This window comes from Myodes glareolus, chromosome 10 (assembly GCF_982192425.1).
Source record: "Myodes glareolus chromosome 10, mMyoGla1.1, whole genome shotgun sequence".
Classification (NCBI taxonomy): Eukaryota; Metazoa; Chordata; class Mammalia; order Rodentia; family Cricetidae; genus Myodes; species Myodes glareolus.
Window position 1 is genome coordinate 64,874,989 of NC_142035.1, and position 16,463 is coordinate 64,891,451.

Here is a 16,463-nt window from a genome sequence, read left to right on the forward strand (position 1 = left end):
ACCTCCACACCTGCAGTTAGGCGTCAACCAGGAGGTAGTCTCATGAGATCTTCCTCACTCCCTCACCTGATCAACTCACCGAAGCCAGGACCCTCTGCAGCACTCCCGCCGGAGGCTGTCCTCTCCCGGTAAGGGCTAAGAAGAGCCCTTCCCCCAACCAGCACCACGGTCTGGAAAAGGAATTTCGGTGGTGCTTCGGAAGGCCCAAAGCTAAAGGTGAGGGACAGGCGGGGACTGGCTAAGCTACCTACTGGGTCCCTCCTCACTCACCTAAGAGTCTGCTCCTCCTGCGGGAGGTCGGCGGCCAGGTGAGGTTACCTGGGAGCCCCAGAAGCCCCGAGGGGCGCTGCAGTCCTTGGTATCCCCAGCCCCGGCGCAGCGGGGGACTCCAGACCGTCTCCTCCTCCCCCACCCCCCCGCGGCGCGCGGCCGCGGCCCCTCGGGCTCCGACGCTCGGCGACAGCGGCACGCCGCGCTCTGCTTCCCTCCGCCGACCTGGCGTGACGCAGGCGGAGACTACTTAAGGGCGGATTAGAGGCGGTGGCCGCGGATTCCCCAGCCCCGCAGCCAGCACTGCGCGCCGCAGCAGAGCGGGAGCGCCAGGTGCCCGCTCCAGTGACAGGCACCGGGGACGGTGAGCCGACCCTCCCTCAGACTGCAAGATCACGGGGAAGGCGGCGCAGAGACCGGTCTCCCGCGGGCAGGAGCTCGGCCACCTGCACGCTGCCACCCAGCCCCGCCCCTCGCCGGAAGACTGCGGGAGTCCACCTGACCCCCGGACGGCAGCTAGGTGCTGATCAGCTCCTCCGCACCGCGCCAAGAGCCCCTTTGGTCCGGACGCGGATAGATTGCTTTCCCCCTACTCACCCTTTTCAAGTGCAATAAAAGGGGAGGGGCTCGTGGATTTTTTTTTTTAAAGAAACATTTTTGTTGTTGTTGTTTGCTTCTTTAATTGGGGGCAATTCGCTCCCGGTCAGGAGGTGCGGCCCGGGGAGGGGCCAGGACCAGGAACGTGCCCGGTACTGCCCAGTCTTTGTCTGCTGCCTCCGGATGCACAGCGATGGGGGAATGGACCATCTTGGAGAGGCTGCTGGAAGCCGCGGTGCAGCAGCACTCCACTATGATCGGGAGGTAAGGGCACCGAGCCAGCCGTCAGTGGGCCCGTCGGGCGGCCCTTGGGAATACCTTCTCCTATCTCTAACGACCCCCAGACCCTCCCAGCCGACCCTCTGCCTCCTCCTTCCCATCCTCTGTCCAAGTGCCAGTGTTGCCTGCATTAAGGGGTTACCCAAAGCCCAGTGACGCCCCCCTGCTCCAGTTACTCCTGACCAGCTCCCCCATACTTTCTCTATACAGCACCACAGGGGGAAGGGGTTCAAGCTTCCGTCATCAGAAAAGGACTTGTGGACTCAGTCCTGGTACCCCTACTCTCCAGAGTCAGCGCCAGTCTCCATCTGGTTCCCTAAATAGATTCTACAAGGAAGGCAGAATTGCATTTGGACAGAGAAGGGCAAGTGGGGAGATGGATTTGCTCATCACAGATGCATCATTCTTTAACAGATATTTATTAGGCGAGACTCTGTCCTCCGTTAAAACTTAATGCCAGAGAGACACACACAGAGCTGGCTTCTTTTGGTGGATAGTTATATCTCTAATATGTACATATACACATGTGTGCATATGGATATATATTTATTTATCTTTATATCTACCTGCAGCTATCTATTTATGTATAAAGACATGAGAATTTTGTGTTAATAACTGTTTCTATGGACAGTTAGGCTTTATATGTTGAGACTAGGACTTACACATGTAGGGGTCAATACTCACCCCATGTGTAGACCCTCAAACGCACATCCTCTGTATAAAGATTTTGTTTGCATTGGCCAGAGTAAAGATGTGTTTAGAGTCTCTAGACAGTCTTCATATAAAGCTGAAATAGATACATTACAAAAGAACAATTAAAAGTGTATGAAATTGTGCAGATGAGAGATCTTTGTAAATATGAAGTAAACCAGGCTTACCAGCCCCAAGCAGAAAACAAAGAGATAAAGTTATATTCTAGGCTCTCAGTTCAGTACCACTCAAGGGTGGACAGCTCCCCTGTCCAAGGACTGGTAAACATTGAAAAAGTAAAGATCAGGGCCGTGCCATTAGTGACTTAGCCTATGAGAACCTCTCTCCCCCCTCCTTTTCCTCTGCTCAGGATCCTGTTGACTGTGGTGGTGATCTTCCGGATACTCATTGTGGCCATTGTGGGGGAGACGGTGTACGATGATGAGCAGACCATGTTTGTGTGCAACACCCTGCAGCCCGGCTGTAACCAGGCCTGCTATGACCGCGCCTTTCCCATCTCCCATATCCGTTATTGGGTCTTCCAGATCATAATGGTGTGCACCCCCAGTCTCTGTTTCATCACCTATTCCGTGCATCAGTCGGCCAAGCAGAGAGAACGCCGGTACTCTACTGTCTTCCTAGCCCTGGACAGAGACCCCACTGAGTCTATAGGGGGACCTGGAGGAACTGGGGTTGGGGGCAGTGGTGGGAGCAAGCGAGAAGATAAGAAGTTGCAAAATGCCATTGTGAATGGGGTGCTTCAGAACACAGAGAACACCAGCAAGGAGACAGAACCAGATTGCTTAGAGGTTAAAGAGCTGACTCCACACCCGTCAGGGCTGCGCACAGCAGCAAGGTCCAAGCTCCGAAGACAGGAAGGTATCTCCCGCTTCTACATCATCCAAGTGGTATTCCGAAATGCTCTGGAGATTGGGTTTCTGGTGGGCCAATACTTTCTATATGGCTTCAGTGTTCCGGGGTTGTATGAGTGTAACAGATACCCCTGCATCAAGGAGGTGGAATGTTATGTGTCTAGACCTACTGAGAAGACAGTCTTTCTGGTGTTCATGTTTGCTGTGAGTGGCATTTGTGTGGTGCTCAATCTGGCTGAACTTAACCATCTGGGATGGCGCAAGATCAAACTGGCTGTCCGGGGGGCCCAGGCCAAGAGAAAGTCAGTCTACGAGATACGTAACAAAGACCTGCCTCGAGTCAGTGTCCCCAATTTCGGCAGGACTCAGTCCAGTGATTCTGCCTATGTGTGAAAAGGCAGGTTTGGAGAAGGCCTGCTGAGTGGCAAGGAGCCCCAAGGCAGATGATGGCTCAAGGGGAGACAGAACTGCCCCCACTTCCGTGATGCTCACTGTCAAGGTCTAGGCTGCAGGTATTAAGGGGTCTTCATCAACAAAGAGGAAAGGTAGAACTGCCATCACATGTCACACCATCGATCGGTTCTACAGAGACAGTTGGGTACAGTGACAAGATGACTGAGCTGGACTTCCTTGGGCCTTTCTCTTTAATGGCCCTTCCTGCTCCTGATGATCGTGGACTGATGCAGCTGCCAAGCAAGACTTCGCTCTGCTGAGCTCTGTATTCTGGTGAATGGCATGAGTCAAATACTCATTGATATAAAATTTGTGACCCATTTCAGCACATCCCTTTATCCTGGGCTGCAGAAAAAAAAAACCATCCCTGAGGATCTTTCTCCCTCATCAGCATGCCCCTTTCTCTCAAACCCAGGATAGCATGCCAGCTTTTCTGCTTCCTTGATCTGGCCTTATATTAGCCCTAACACAGTTCATCTGCAAGCTAGAGGGAATTACATGGGGTGCTTTTTGGATACTGGCCAGGGCAGAGGTTTGCAGCAGAGCCCCATATGACTGGCTTTTAGTCATTATGAAAACCTTAGGAATGTCTCAGTATTTCCAATTTTTTAACTCAAATTGCACTGGTGCTGTTTATTAGGGTTGGGGGATGGGAGGGAGGGACTATCAACCCCACTTCTGTGAGATGGTCATTTCACTGTCAAGCATGTGTTTATGAGCCTTGGGATATTTCTGCCTTCTAGGTTATGGACTGTGGATAGTGTTAACAATACGGTTTCTGTTGAAATGGAGGGTATCTACTCAAGCCACAGAATTTCTAACTGACAGATCTCACTCATTTTTCTTACCTGATTTTGCTGTGCTGCACAGCTGCACATCATTTTGCCATGGTTTGAACTTACCTGTGTGCTCACACCAGAGACCTTAATCAGCCCTTGTCAATCCCAATGTATTACATCATCAGTTATTTTTTGAAACACACTCACACACAATCACTGGCTTAACAAACCTGGAAGTAAACATTATTGGCTAATATGTGTTTATGAATACTTATTTGAGACATATACCAAAGGTTCAAAAACCTGTTGTTTGGACTGAGACAATTTTCCTCTGTTGCTCTTATTTATTTAAGTGCCATATTTCACCCTTAACACCCACTGTATATTTAGCTGAAGCATTAGGCAAGAGTAGTATTCAGATAATATGTTTCTAGGGAAGCCCTCTGTTTCTTTTGAATTATTATTATTACTATTATTATTATTATTATGGGTTTTTTGATTTAGATATGGATGTGGTATGTTATACAACTGAGGATTTGTTTAAAATAAAGTTCTTGCCTTTTTTGTAAACTTGGAAGAGCCTGCATTTTTCTATTTTGATCAGAGTTCTATTTGTTGAAATAAATGTTCAAAATGTTACAATGGAGGGACATTTGGGTACAGGAAGTGGACAATAGATGAAACATATCTGAGGGATGAATAACAAAGTCCAGTCCTCCTTGAGCAGAGAAAGGGAAGCTGACAACCTTTAGGAATGTCTCAGTGGGAATGGTGGCATGTTTAAGGGTTATGTCCTAACTCCTTTCTGACTTTAGCCTGCCATTTCTCTGTCTGTGTAAGTATATTTCTTGCATACAAATGTCAATGATACTGAACCGACCACAGTCTCTCTATTTAGTAGAGAATTTTTTTTCTCTTTCCCACCATGAATTGTCACAGCTGGCAGGCACACAGTTCAACCCCTGGCCTTTTTAGAACCTGGTGTCTAAACAGACATCAAAAGGCATCCTTTAGACTAGCATTGTCTGGTAGGACTTCTGCAGTGATGGCATCTAATCTTGAAACAGGCAGCTACATGAGCTACTGAGATCTTAAGATGTGCTTAGTGCAGCTGAAGAACAGAATCTCCAATCTGATTTAACTTTGACAGACTTAAAGAGGTAGGATGGTTAACTGCTCTAGTATCACACCGCACAGTGCTAGACTTTTTAATTAGCCATTTCCCCTGAATCTTTAAATGGGACTGGAGCTTTTGTCTATACATTATAAGACCTTTCTAACTGGATCATTTTGTCGTTCCGCGTCTTTCCTATGTGTGCTCCTGCTTCTGTAGGCTAATGCTCTTCCTCTGTTCTTTATACATGTTCTAATCTTAATGAGCACTTGGATTGAACAGCAGGAAACAGTGTAGAATTTCCCGGGGTGGTTGTTTTTCCAACACAACACCTTTTAACTATGGCCATGCCAATGCCAATTTTGGAATGAAAATCTGTCTATTTCAATCTATAGGTTTCCATCTGCAGTATAAATAAGCGGTTGAAGATGATTATCCTTGAGTAAAGAAACAGATTCTCCTCTGCCTTGTGTTTGGTAAGCTAAAAATGTTTCAAGACACCTCCCAGAGCTGAAGGAAGAGTGTCGCCTGAGCACTCTTAGCATATGCTTGGGTGTGAAAGAAATGGGGATCTGTGTGGAAAACAAGGTCTGTTGTATTTATGCTTTGATGTAGGATTAAAAGAGGAGTGGTTCCTGGTAGGCACACATCCCTCATCAGGGAAGCTTGTCTAGTGCAGGTGTTTCGTGCTTTGAAACCCAGGCAAGGCAAGGGTTATTAACTCATGTGTTAGGAACTCATGCTAACTCACGGAGAGAAAGCATCCTCTTAGTATGTAGATGCCCCACAGAATATTTTGCTTTTTATCTCATGAACACATTACATGGATGGTTTGATGGTTCACATAGCTGTGGGATGGATGTGACCTTAATCTTTATTTTGAGAAAGGATGCCACTGACATAGTGTTTTAAATTTCTGAGCTGTCTGGTTAGCTTTAAGTCCACGCACAAATATGTGTGCGTGCGCGCGCGCGCGCGCGCGCGCGCGCGCGTGTGTGTGTGTGTGTGTGTGTGTGTATGTGTGTGTGTATGTGTACGTTGGTGGAGCAGTGGAGTGGTGGTCCATGAACTGAGTTTAAGAGTTTGACAAGTAGCTTGGAGGGATTAAGTTACTTAGTCTCAGAGGGAAAAAAAAACCTGAAAGTACATAATTAGTCGTTTGTAGGTCCTCAGATATCTAAAAGGTCACAAATATGAGTGATAACAGTCCAAGCCTGTGACCTCTGGACACAGAAAGGGGCAGGTCCCAAAGCACCTCTCCTAGGAGTGGAGTAGCGTCACTTAGGACACACTATTTGGGGTTATTTTACTTTATATTTTGTTAACAGCTTCGATTTGACTATTTTAGTATGTCAGGGCCAAGGTAAAGGATAAGAGAGTGATACAGACAACAGAAGTTATTTTCTTACGATTCTAGAGGGTAAAAGCCCAAGCTAAGGTGTTGGTAGGTTGGTGTCCTCTTCGTGAAGGCTGCAGCCTCACTGTGAATGTGAAATTCGTTTGCATGTGCACACCTCTCAAGTTCTCTGTGTTCAACGTCCTCTCTTCTGAGGACACTGCCAGGTTGGCTTGGGTTTTGTTTTTAACTCACCTTTTCTCAGAGGTGTGTGAATGAGAGAGGGTCTCATCCCATAGCCGAGATGGTCTTGAGTTACCCCAAATCCTTGTGTGTTTTCTCACATGTAAGGAGGGTGTAGGTCACCAGGCCTGACTTTTGTGATCTTCTAAATTCATTACAGTTAGAGGCCTTATCTCCAAATACAAAAACATTCTGATATGCTGGTGTCAGAGCTTCTACATGGTAATTTGGAAGGACACCTTATTCATAATTAGATTTATTTATTTATTCATTCAATTTTCTATATACCAATCCCAGTTCCCCCTCCCTCTTCTCTTGCGCCCCCTCTTTCCCCTACTCCATCTGCTCCTTAGAGAGGGTAAGGCCTAAATGGAGCCACTTTTGAGAATAAGGGCAAAGTAGGTAATTGAATGAAATATCAGGTCAATGGGGGAATATATCAGACTGCCCCGGGGCAACCAAGTTTCCTGGAGCAGAGCCAGGAAACCTGAAGAAACAAGGATAATACCACTAAATTTAGTACTTGAGGTCTATGAAAAAGCAACTTCTCAGGTGGAAAGATCAAATGTTCAGTCAATAGTAATGGGGGGAAAATGTGTCAATTCCTTTGCTTCATTCCACGCCACCATTCAAAGCTGTCGTGTGCTATAAGCTAAGAATCACCATCGTTCATTTTTCCACTCAGGGATAAAACCTGGTGAGCGTGAAACATTAACACAAGGTCATAAGAATCAGTTACACAGAGGAGGGAAAGGGGAGGATGAGGTTCCCATGACAGACCATGCTAAATGCATCTGGGGTTCACGACAAGAAGCAATAGATGGATAACTGACAGGAATTCTCAAGGCCTTTAGAGTAGCCATGGCCTCAGGTTGGGATTTCCATGGAACACAAGGGTCTGGGCAGGGAACTGCCTGGAGTGGACAGGAGAGGAAGAGTGGTGTTAGGAAGCCAAGAGAGATGGAGTCAAAGGAAGAATGTTTGTAGTGACTTCAAGTTCCACTGAGCGTTTATGTAAATGAGAGTTTTAACTAAATGAAGACTCAGACTCATCTGCTGGATGTGGTGAGTAGCAAGGCAGAACTTATCACGGATTATACTACACACTTCCAGCCCTCTGAAGATTGGGTAGAAAGAAGAGCAGCAACGAGTAAATGATCAACCACAGTGCTCTGGGAGTCAGCCGAGCCTGGCACATCAGCCTTGTCCTTGCCCAAAGCTTACCCTGGCAGGTTGCTCTGCTCTAGGAGAGGGTGTGCTAGTTGAACAGACTGGGTTGAGCCAAGCCTGAATGAGTAGTCATGACTGAAACGATCCGGTGTTTCTTGCAGCTTTGGACCTTTAAGAACAGTACCAGGGAAGCATCGGTATAACATTAGAGATGAACGTTGACTTGACATGGGCCAGACAACTGCTTATCCGGGCCCTTGCCTCAAGTCTCTGACACCTGGGAGGAGCAGAGTGTAGAAAGTAGACCTTATTCTTGCTGATTCCAACCACAGGCAGCCTTACCTGCAACATGTTTAACGTAGCCTATAAAGGGCCATCATTCGTCAGCATGCTATAGAAACTCTCACTTCCAACTTCTCTTGAAAGGACCAAACGTTCTAAAATATTAAGCAGCAGAAAGTCATTCAATTTAGTTCAGTAATATATTGAGTGCCAGTGGTCTATAATCGCCTGGATGGTGTCATGAGAAATACAGAAAAGGGTATACTAGTCTCCTCCCTTCACAGGGTCTCAGTCAGCCTGCGGGAAGGACAACAGTCTCCCAACAGCAGAATGTGATCTGTGATTATCAAGTTTCAAAGCCTGAGGACAAGGGAGAAAGATTCTGTATCTGCTTCATGTGTATGTGAATGTTTGCTCTGTGTGTGCGTGCGTGCGTGCGTGCGTGTGTGTGTGTGTGTGAGTGTAGCTGAGTTATGAGAGTAAAGGGGAACAGAAAAGCTTCAATCAGCAAGGCACAAGAAAACTTTACTGAACATTTTGCTACTTCGTTTGTTTTGTTCTGTTTTGTTTTTGCTGCTGTTGGTTTGTCAAAATGATGAGAAAGTCTCGGGGCTCCCAGTTCAGACCAGCCTTCATTCCATGAACGGCAAGTGCTGTCCGCCATCTGTGAGCAAAGTCCTGTGCTATCCCAACACAGTTTAGTGGGCAGTCAGCCTGACCTGGAACAGGACAGTGACTGGGGACCACTGTTAGTTAACCAGGTGCATAGACTGAAGCTGGGTAAACCTCTAGAAGCTGTGACCTGGTATTGGTTTGTTGAGGATGACCACCTGGGTGTGAGTTAGCGTCGGCAGCAGAGATAAGGACTGGGACCCGGCGTAGATTCAGAGCAGGTAGAAGGAGTCTGAGAAGTTTAACTCTATTTCCATTCTCAGTGTCAGTTAAAGGAGCCGTGTAGAATGCTTGGGTGGTAGTGGAGAACCTGGGCCTGGGGTCCTGGGACCAGGAGGGAGGCTGGAGAGACATAGGCTTATACTGCAGAGCTAGGAACTTGCATCACTTGGAGAAAAACCTGATCTCACCAGAAAGGGGTTATTAGAAAGGTCTATTCCAAAGAGAAGTTAGGGATCCACAGAGATCTGACTTCTGTCTGGGGAAGACGTGGAGGACAGGAGGAGGGGTATTTCCCCTGGGGTTCATAAAAGGAAGTGCGAAGTGAGTCTGGATGGCGAGTGGACTGCGTTACGCACGGGGTAAGGGAAGCCATGCCGATCCGAGCCGACAAGGTGAGAAGACATCTTTCAGCACAGCCTCTCGCTGCTGTTTTGAGCGGTGCCAGGTCCCCAGGCGCAGTCACACTGTCCTGTCTCGCTGTGCAGAGGCTCATTGCACCCATTTCAGGATCAGCTTTGATTTGGAAAACACATTTCAATCTCAGCAGTAAGGGATTGGAGCAAATATCCAGGGTGATGGCTGGGGATTTGGCAGCATGGCCCCACTAACATTAGTGGGAGTTAGTCAGCTAAATCCCACACATGGAACAGAATCCTGTATTTATTCTTCATGATGACCTTCCTGATGTAAATTGATACAATATTTCAGAACCACTTAGACCGATTAAGCTTTATAGAATCTACCTCTTCTAAAAGGAAAATCTTTCTAGAAATTGCTGCTTTGTGCACTGAAATGTTTGTATTTGCGGGCGACTGTGGCCAATAGGAACATATGGGTACCTAAATATAGACTTGGTGAGGTTTGATACCTCTGAGACATTGGACCTAGGGAGCTTTATCTGTTGTACCTGCCTCCAGGTGGGGGCCCATAGTTTTGCAAATTATTGCTTTCTCCAAAGAACATCTTCCTTCTTGCACAATTTTGTATTTTCTCTTCATTTTTCAATTTCTCCGGGACAATGAAAGAAATTCGCGGTGACTTTTTATATAAAATCTGAATAGTCGGAAGAGTCTATTGAGGAGCTCAGTAATAACAAACAGATGCAAGTTTACTACGCGGTGGGTTCCACAGTCACAGGAGTGACCTCACTTGGTTGTCAGCCACAGGCCTGGGCAGAGCGTGCTGATCATCATTAGACCCATTTTCAGATGAAGAACTTAAGACATCCAGACGTCCCAGCCGCCCACCAGGTCATATAGCTGTTGTGTGACCGTGGTCAGAATCAAGCTTATCCATCCCATGCTGAAGCCAAGTTCTCACATTACAGGACAGCTGTCAGGTGACGTCCTGGTGTGTGGTCATCTCACATTCTTCTTGTCACATCTCCAGGGCAACATTTTCCCCCTCCCCTCCCCTCCCCTCTATTCTTAAAGGTTTTTATTTCTCCTTAATATAAAAAAAGTATATGTATGTGCTTGAGCTTATGTGCACCACATGCATGCAGGTGCCTAAGGTCCCTGGAATCGGAGGTGCTGATGGTTATGAGCCACCCACTGTGGACGCTGGGAACTGAACCTAGATCCCTCGCAAACGCAGTGTGTACTTACAACTTCAGAGCTCTCTCTCCACCCCTAAGAGTTCTTTTTTATATGTTGTGATACAACATAAGACCACAAGGCTCTCAAAGGTCATCCTCTTTCTTTTTGTAGTGCTTGGCATAAAATGAGGTCTCACAAATGCTAACTGATTATATAAATAGCTAAAGGTATAGGATCACACAAGCTTGAGGTAGACAGGGAAGTAGATGGTTCCATTCACTCCTTCATTTTGTAGATGCAACTTGGTTCAAGAAAGGAAGTTTATAGAAAGAATTCTAGGCTAGATGGAAGTTGAGGCAGGGTAGGATTGAGAAAATGGATATCTTGGATATCAGGAAAGATTACCCTGGAATGGACAGGGTCATTAGCTGTTATTGGCAGAGTTCTCAGACTCAAAGCCCAGATCTATTTCTAGGCACAGGTTATGTGAATCTTGTTTTAGGTAAGCACATAGCTTGTCAACCCTGTCATACGAGTCTCTTGGCCTTCGTCTACGTCAGATAATGAACTTAAGGGAAATTTCCTATGGTTTGGACCCATGCTGTATGTATATTATCTATATCTGGTACCACATTAGACATCTCTACTCCTGACATACCGTGAGAAACCATGTTTTGGTGTTTTCCTTTTAGAATGTCTGGGTAACATAATGGTCCTTGATGAGTCCCAGGTTCTCCAAGCCATGAAATATCTCTATGACTCTCATCTCCCCTCCCCCAAATCTCCTCATAAAAATTCTCTGATGCCCCGTCTCTTCTCGGGGGTCACTGCTTGTCCTGTGATGCATATTTATTGATCCACGTTTCAGGGAAATTACTAAAATTGTATTTCTTCCTGTTTTTTTCTTTTCCATTGCTGTGCTTTCCATGAAAGATGGTCAATGGATTCATTTATGCTGAGTGTGTATTTACTGAATAGTCTTTTCAATTGTTTGTCGCTGAGTTAGCACTAAGAACACTGTGATGATTTTGACCCTAACATAGCCCATAGCCCATAGCCTCATAGTCCCCCATAGCCTCAAGTGTTTGAACATCCAGTCTCAGGCACATTGAACTGTTTTCGTAGGCCGTTGGGCCCGACTGATGGAAGTTGGTTCATGAAAGGTGACCCTTTCAAGGTTATAGCCTGAGCCTGCTTCTGCCCCCATACTGTCTGCTTCCCCATCCGTCGACATATGAGAGGCCTCTGCCACCCTCTCCGTGAACCCCATCATGTGTTCCTTGTTGCGATGAACGGAGATTGGAATGTAACCACGTAGAAACTGAAGTGGGTATCCCGGAGAAGCAGACGGGCCTCACCTGCAGTCTTGCCAGCTGGCTTCTAGGAGCTCAAACACGGGCAAGAAAGCTGAAAGTCCTACTTGTCTCTTCAAATGGTGGCATTTATTTTCACATCATTACAAAAGTAATATATATATATATATATATATCCAGGACAGAGAAAAACACAATAATAAAAAGAAAATCCACTAGCAGAGAGCCATTGTTGAATTGTTCCTGTCTATTGTTGTGTGCCTGTGTAGGCCTCTGCTAGGTTTGGACACAGATAAGGAATCTGCAGAGTTAAGGCCACACTGTGTGTGTGTGTGTGTGTGTGTGTGTGTGTGTGTGTGTGTGTATGGTTTGTAGCACTTTCCCCGCTTATAGACAGGCTAACATCTTCCATATCAGTCAACATACCTGTAACATAATTTTGATTGATTAATGGGAATGCTGGTCCCACAGTTTACTTGAGTAACTCCCTAGCTGTAGATATCTGGGTTGTTATGAGTTATAACTTTTACATCAATAGAGAATTAATGTTGTCAGTACAGTTTTTTTTCAGCTCTTCAAAAATATGACTATGAGCAGTCAATAAAATTGTCCAAGGAGCAAATAATCTTTGTAATTCTAGCAATGCAAGCTTATATACTAGGAAGACATAGGCCCTCTTTTCATATTTTGTTTTGAGACAGAGGGTGAAGACAAAAGTAATTTGGGAGTTTATGTGTGCATGTGTGTTACCTGCATGTTGATCTGTACACATGTTGATCTGTACACATGAGGATGGGCACACATACGCCATGACTCACACAGAAGTCAAAGCACACCTTCACATTGGTCCTCACCTTTTACCTCGTGTGAGGGAGAGGCTCTCACTATCTGCCACTGAACACACAAGATGGCCAGCCTCTGCACCGCCACGGATTCACTTTTCTCTACCTAGCTCCTCCCCATAGCGGTACTGAGCTTACGTAGAATCATGCTACTGACATTTATGTGGATTCTGGGGATTCAAACTCAGGTCTTCACTTGCACTACAAACCCTTTAACCACTGAGTCATTTCTGCAGCCTAGAGATTCATCTTTCTGTTTCACACAAAGCCATCAGTGCGTGTCACGTAAGTCAGTTTCTGTGTATGTGTGTATGTGCACATGCATGCACACACGTGTGAGTGCCAACAATTAACTTTCTAAGACAAGCTGTCAGTCCAGAGACCTTCAGTGCCAGTGACTCATAAGCTTGAAGTGAAAGTCTTGTCCCAAAGATTAAGGTTGAACATAATGCATCACCCACCCAGGGGTTGATTCTAAAGGCCCTGTGAGAAAACACACAAGTATAGTCAGGCTTTCCTTAGGCTAAATGCAGCCCATGTCTTAGACAAGAGCTAGGCGGGGCTAAGGGAGTCATCTCATTGGAACCAGACTAAGAGATCGGAGCTTAACTGGTTTGTCCTGGGGAAGGGGTGAAGCTCCAGCTCCAGGTCACAGAGGTGGCTCAGCATCTGAGTCACAGGAGTTCGAAATGCTTCCTACTGCGTCTGAGCTGAAACCAAAAAGCCAGTGACTGAGAGGGAAGCTTCCCAAATCAGCAAATGCAAATAAATATTCACACAGGTTCCTTTCAAGGGCCACATGTTGCACGTCTGAGCATAAGAACAGAGCAAGCAGAACACTTGAGACCGCCAGTCTTTATTAGGAGGAACAAACATTTCTAAAGGAGCCCTTGTGTGGGTTTGGATTCTTTTTTCCAAGTATCTCTGAAATTTAAGTGAAGGTACATTTGATAAAAATAGCAGTTTGCTTCTGGGAGCCTGGGTGCTAATGAGCTCAGCAGGTATTTAGTCCTCACTTTGGTCTGTTTGCTTTCTTTACCTCGCCTCTCTCTGGTGCTCCTGGGGGTCCCAGGGTGTTGAGAGGAGAGTGGCTGTTACTTTAAAAAGAATTTCCTGGGTGAGAAAATGGAATGATGTAAGGAATCCTTTTTTAAGAAACTGGGTAGAAAAGATAATACATTAGCAAATTGGGGACTGTGGGCAAGGGTGGGGACCTTTCTTAAATGCAATGCTTTGTTTTAAAAAAAAGATGACAGGAAACTTTGCAAGATATTTTTTAATTTTAAGAAGAAGAAAGGGGTTATGGAAAGTGAACTCTTGCTTCCCTACCTGCCCACTTTGTGGAGATAAATGACAGGCAGCCAGACAGTAGCTGCAAATATAGTTTTAGATACAAACTATAAAAATATCCAAGATCCTAATAATATAGTACTATCCAATGGTCATCTCTCACTGTTTCAGCTTTGTTGTGTTCAATATGTCTTTGTTGAGCCCACCGATAGGTCAGACACTGAAGTAACATCTTGGCTCTTTCCCTATCTAGTTGTGTGATTCAGGAAGTTATTGAACCTGGCTAAGACCTGGTTTCTACATCTGTAAAGTGAGAATAATAAAATCATCGATTTTATTGGATTATTGGAAGTTTTAAATTTGACTATTTTCAAGAGTTCAGCATGGTGCCTGAGACACGCCTAAGAGTTTGTTTTAAATGTTACTTCTCTGTCACAGTAACAATTATCTGTTAGTGAGAAACTAGGCACTTTTGTTCGGTCATTGTCACATCGAGCCCTTTGTGCAAGAGGATACTAAGAACACACAAGAAAGCATTTGGGAAAGGAAGACCGTTTCTTTCCGCCTCCCATAGTTCACCGCCGTCCCGTTACATAACTCCTACTGCTAGCTCAATGGAGTATGTCATGTGTTGAGAGCACACAGTGGAATCCCACTCTGGGAAAAGAAGAAGGCCCAGCAGCCAGTACACCAGGCTTCTTGCTGAAGGAGAAGCATCCAGGGAAGACCTATGGAGGAAATCTCTTCTTATTTCCTCAGAACGTGACTCTTCTCCAAGACCTAAATAAACCTCCATTTCTGCAAGGATAAATAGGATAGAAAATAGCTGTTTCACATTGCCAAAGCAAGCTCTGAAATCACTTGCTTTTCAGTGTCAGACAGCCAGGTGCAAAGAAAGACTTCAAATCAAAGCCCGCTCTAGCTCTAAATCTCCGGTTGCTAAAACGGTCCATGGTCAAATCAATCCTGAATGGGCCCAGTCTTGCCTCGGTTACTAAAAATGTGCTACCCATAAACCACAGTGAGACTGACGATCTGGCCTTGACCAAGGTCCCAAAGACAGAGGCGAGCTAGCGACCAAGCCCCAGAGTTCTAAAATGACTTTGGGGGAGATTATGTCATAGAGGACCGAAATAAAGAACCGAGGCACGTGCGACAGGAGAGCCTGCGGTGCAGTTTAACACTCATCCCACTACCATTGACTAGGATGCTATAGCTGAAGCTGAAGGACACATGCCAGTTGGGCAACGCATATCTGTAATGTACAAGTTATGCCGAGATTGGCGAGGCTCAGCTATGAGCTGATCGGTGTGTTAGGGAGACTCTCTGAAAGATGCGCTCTACAGATACTTGAAAATTTCCGAAATATCTCAGCCTATGTCAGACTGAGTCTCAAGTAATTGTCATGTGGGGCACATGTCTGAGAGCAACATGTGTCCTTCCTTTCCTTAGTACTTCCCTTCCTCCTTCCCTTTCTTTCTTTCTTTGTTTCCACTCAATGACCCTCTGGGATTTCCACCTCCTTTTTTCTCTTAGAGGAGGCCTTTTTAATCCATTCAAGCCATTCCATCAGGAGAAACTTGCTTTGGGACAAGAAACAGCTCAGCTCTTTTGTGGATCTGCAGGCGCCCTAGATTGACAGGCATTTCAAGCTACTCCAGCTTCTTGTATACCCCCAAGTTTGTGCTCCCTCCTTTCAGGATGACTGTCCCAGCCATGATTGAAGACCATAGCTTTCCCCTTGTGGAAGATGCCGCTCATCCAACGGCTCTCCCTGCTCGAAAGCTCTCCCTCACGGCAAGCTAGAAACCACCCCCACCCAAACAGAGGCACCCTCCAGACAGTAGCCTACAGAAAAACGGGATTGTGCTCCGACTTTCTTCTTTTAGACTCACCTCTAGGGCTCACTGCCTGAGGTGGAACTAATTGCCACAAGCTTCCTTCCAGAGAAAATTATCACTCCTGTGACGTTTGACACAAGGTGTCCAATAGGGAGGAAAGAATCTGAATGTTGAAGGTTTTGCATTAGCAAAGGTAGGGCACTGTCTAGTCAGGGACATTGTGTACTGGCATCTGTGGCCCTCCGTCTTTGGCAGGAATAAAGATGGGCAGAAATAACTACTAAAATACAAGTAGGAGGATCATTATTTTTCCCACTCACAAGCAATGATGATTGCACTAGATTCATATTTGGAAAAGGCGGGTAACTTTGATGTTCATTCAGAACAAATTGGTATCAGATAACCACAATCCCATATGTTCCTATTTTCTGTTTTGGTTGCTAGGCACACGGAATTCATGAGAAGTTGGCTAAGTATGTACGACACATTTTTGCATGTGAATCATAAATATTGGCTGATTCCTTTCAGGAGCTGCTGTCATTCAGAAAGAGATGCTGAATGAGGCCTTCCTTCTCTCCTTAAGAAGACCCGGGCTTTCAGTAGACGCCGAGTGTGGGAGGGAGGCAGGTGTCTCCAGCACACGGGGAAGAACAATAGAAA

At 45.9% G+C, this 16,463-nt stretch overlaps 1 protein-coding gene across 1 annotated transcript; it reads left to right on the forward strand.

Annotated features, from left to right (window-relative positions):
• Positions 1–550: 550 nt before the first annotated feature.
• On the forward strand, positions 551–4,510 carry Gjd2 (gap junction protein delta 2). The gene is made up of 2 exons (XM_048459997.3): positions 551–1,131; positions 2,207–4,510. Exons 1-2 carry the CDS (start codon positions 1,061–1,063, stop codon positions 3,099–3,101), a joined length of 966 nt encoding a protein of 321 aa, XP_048315954.1. The 5' UTR covers positions 551–1,060; the 3' UTR covers positions 3,102–4,510.
• The last annotated feature ends 11,953 nt before the right edge of the window (positions 4,511–16,463 follow it).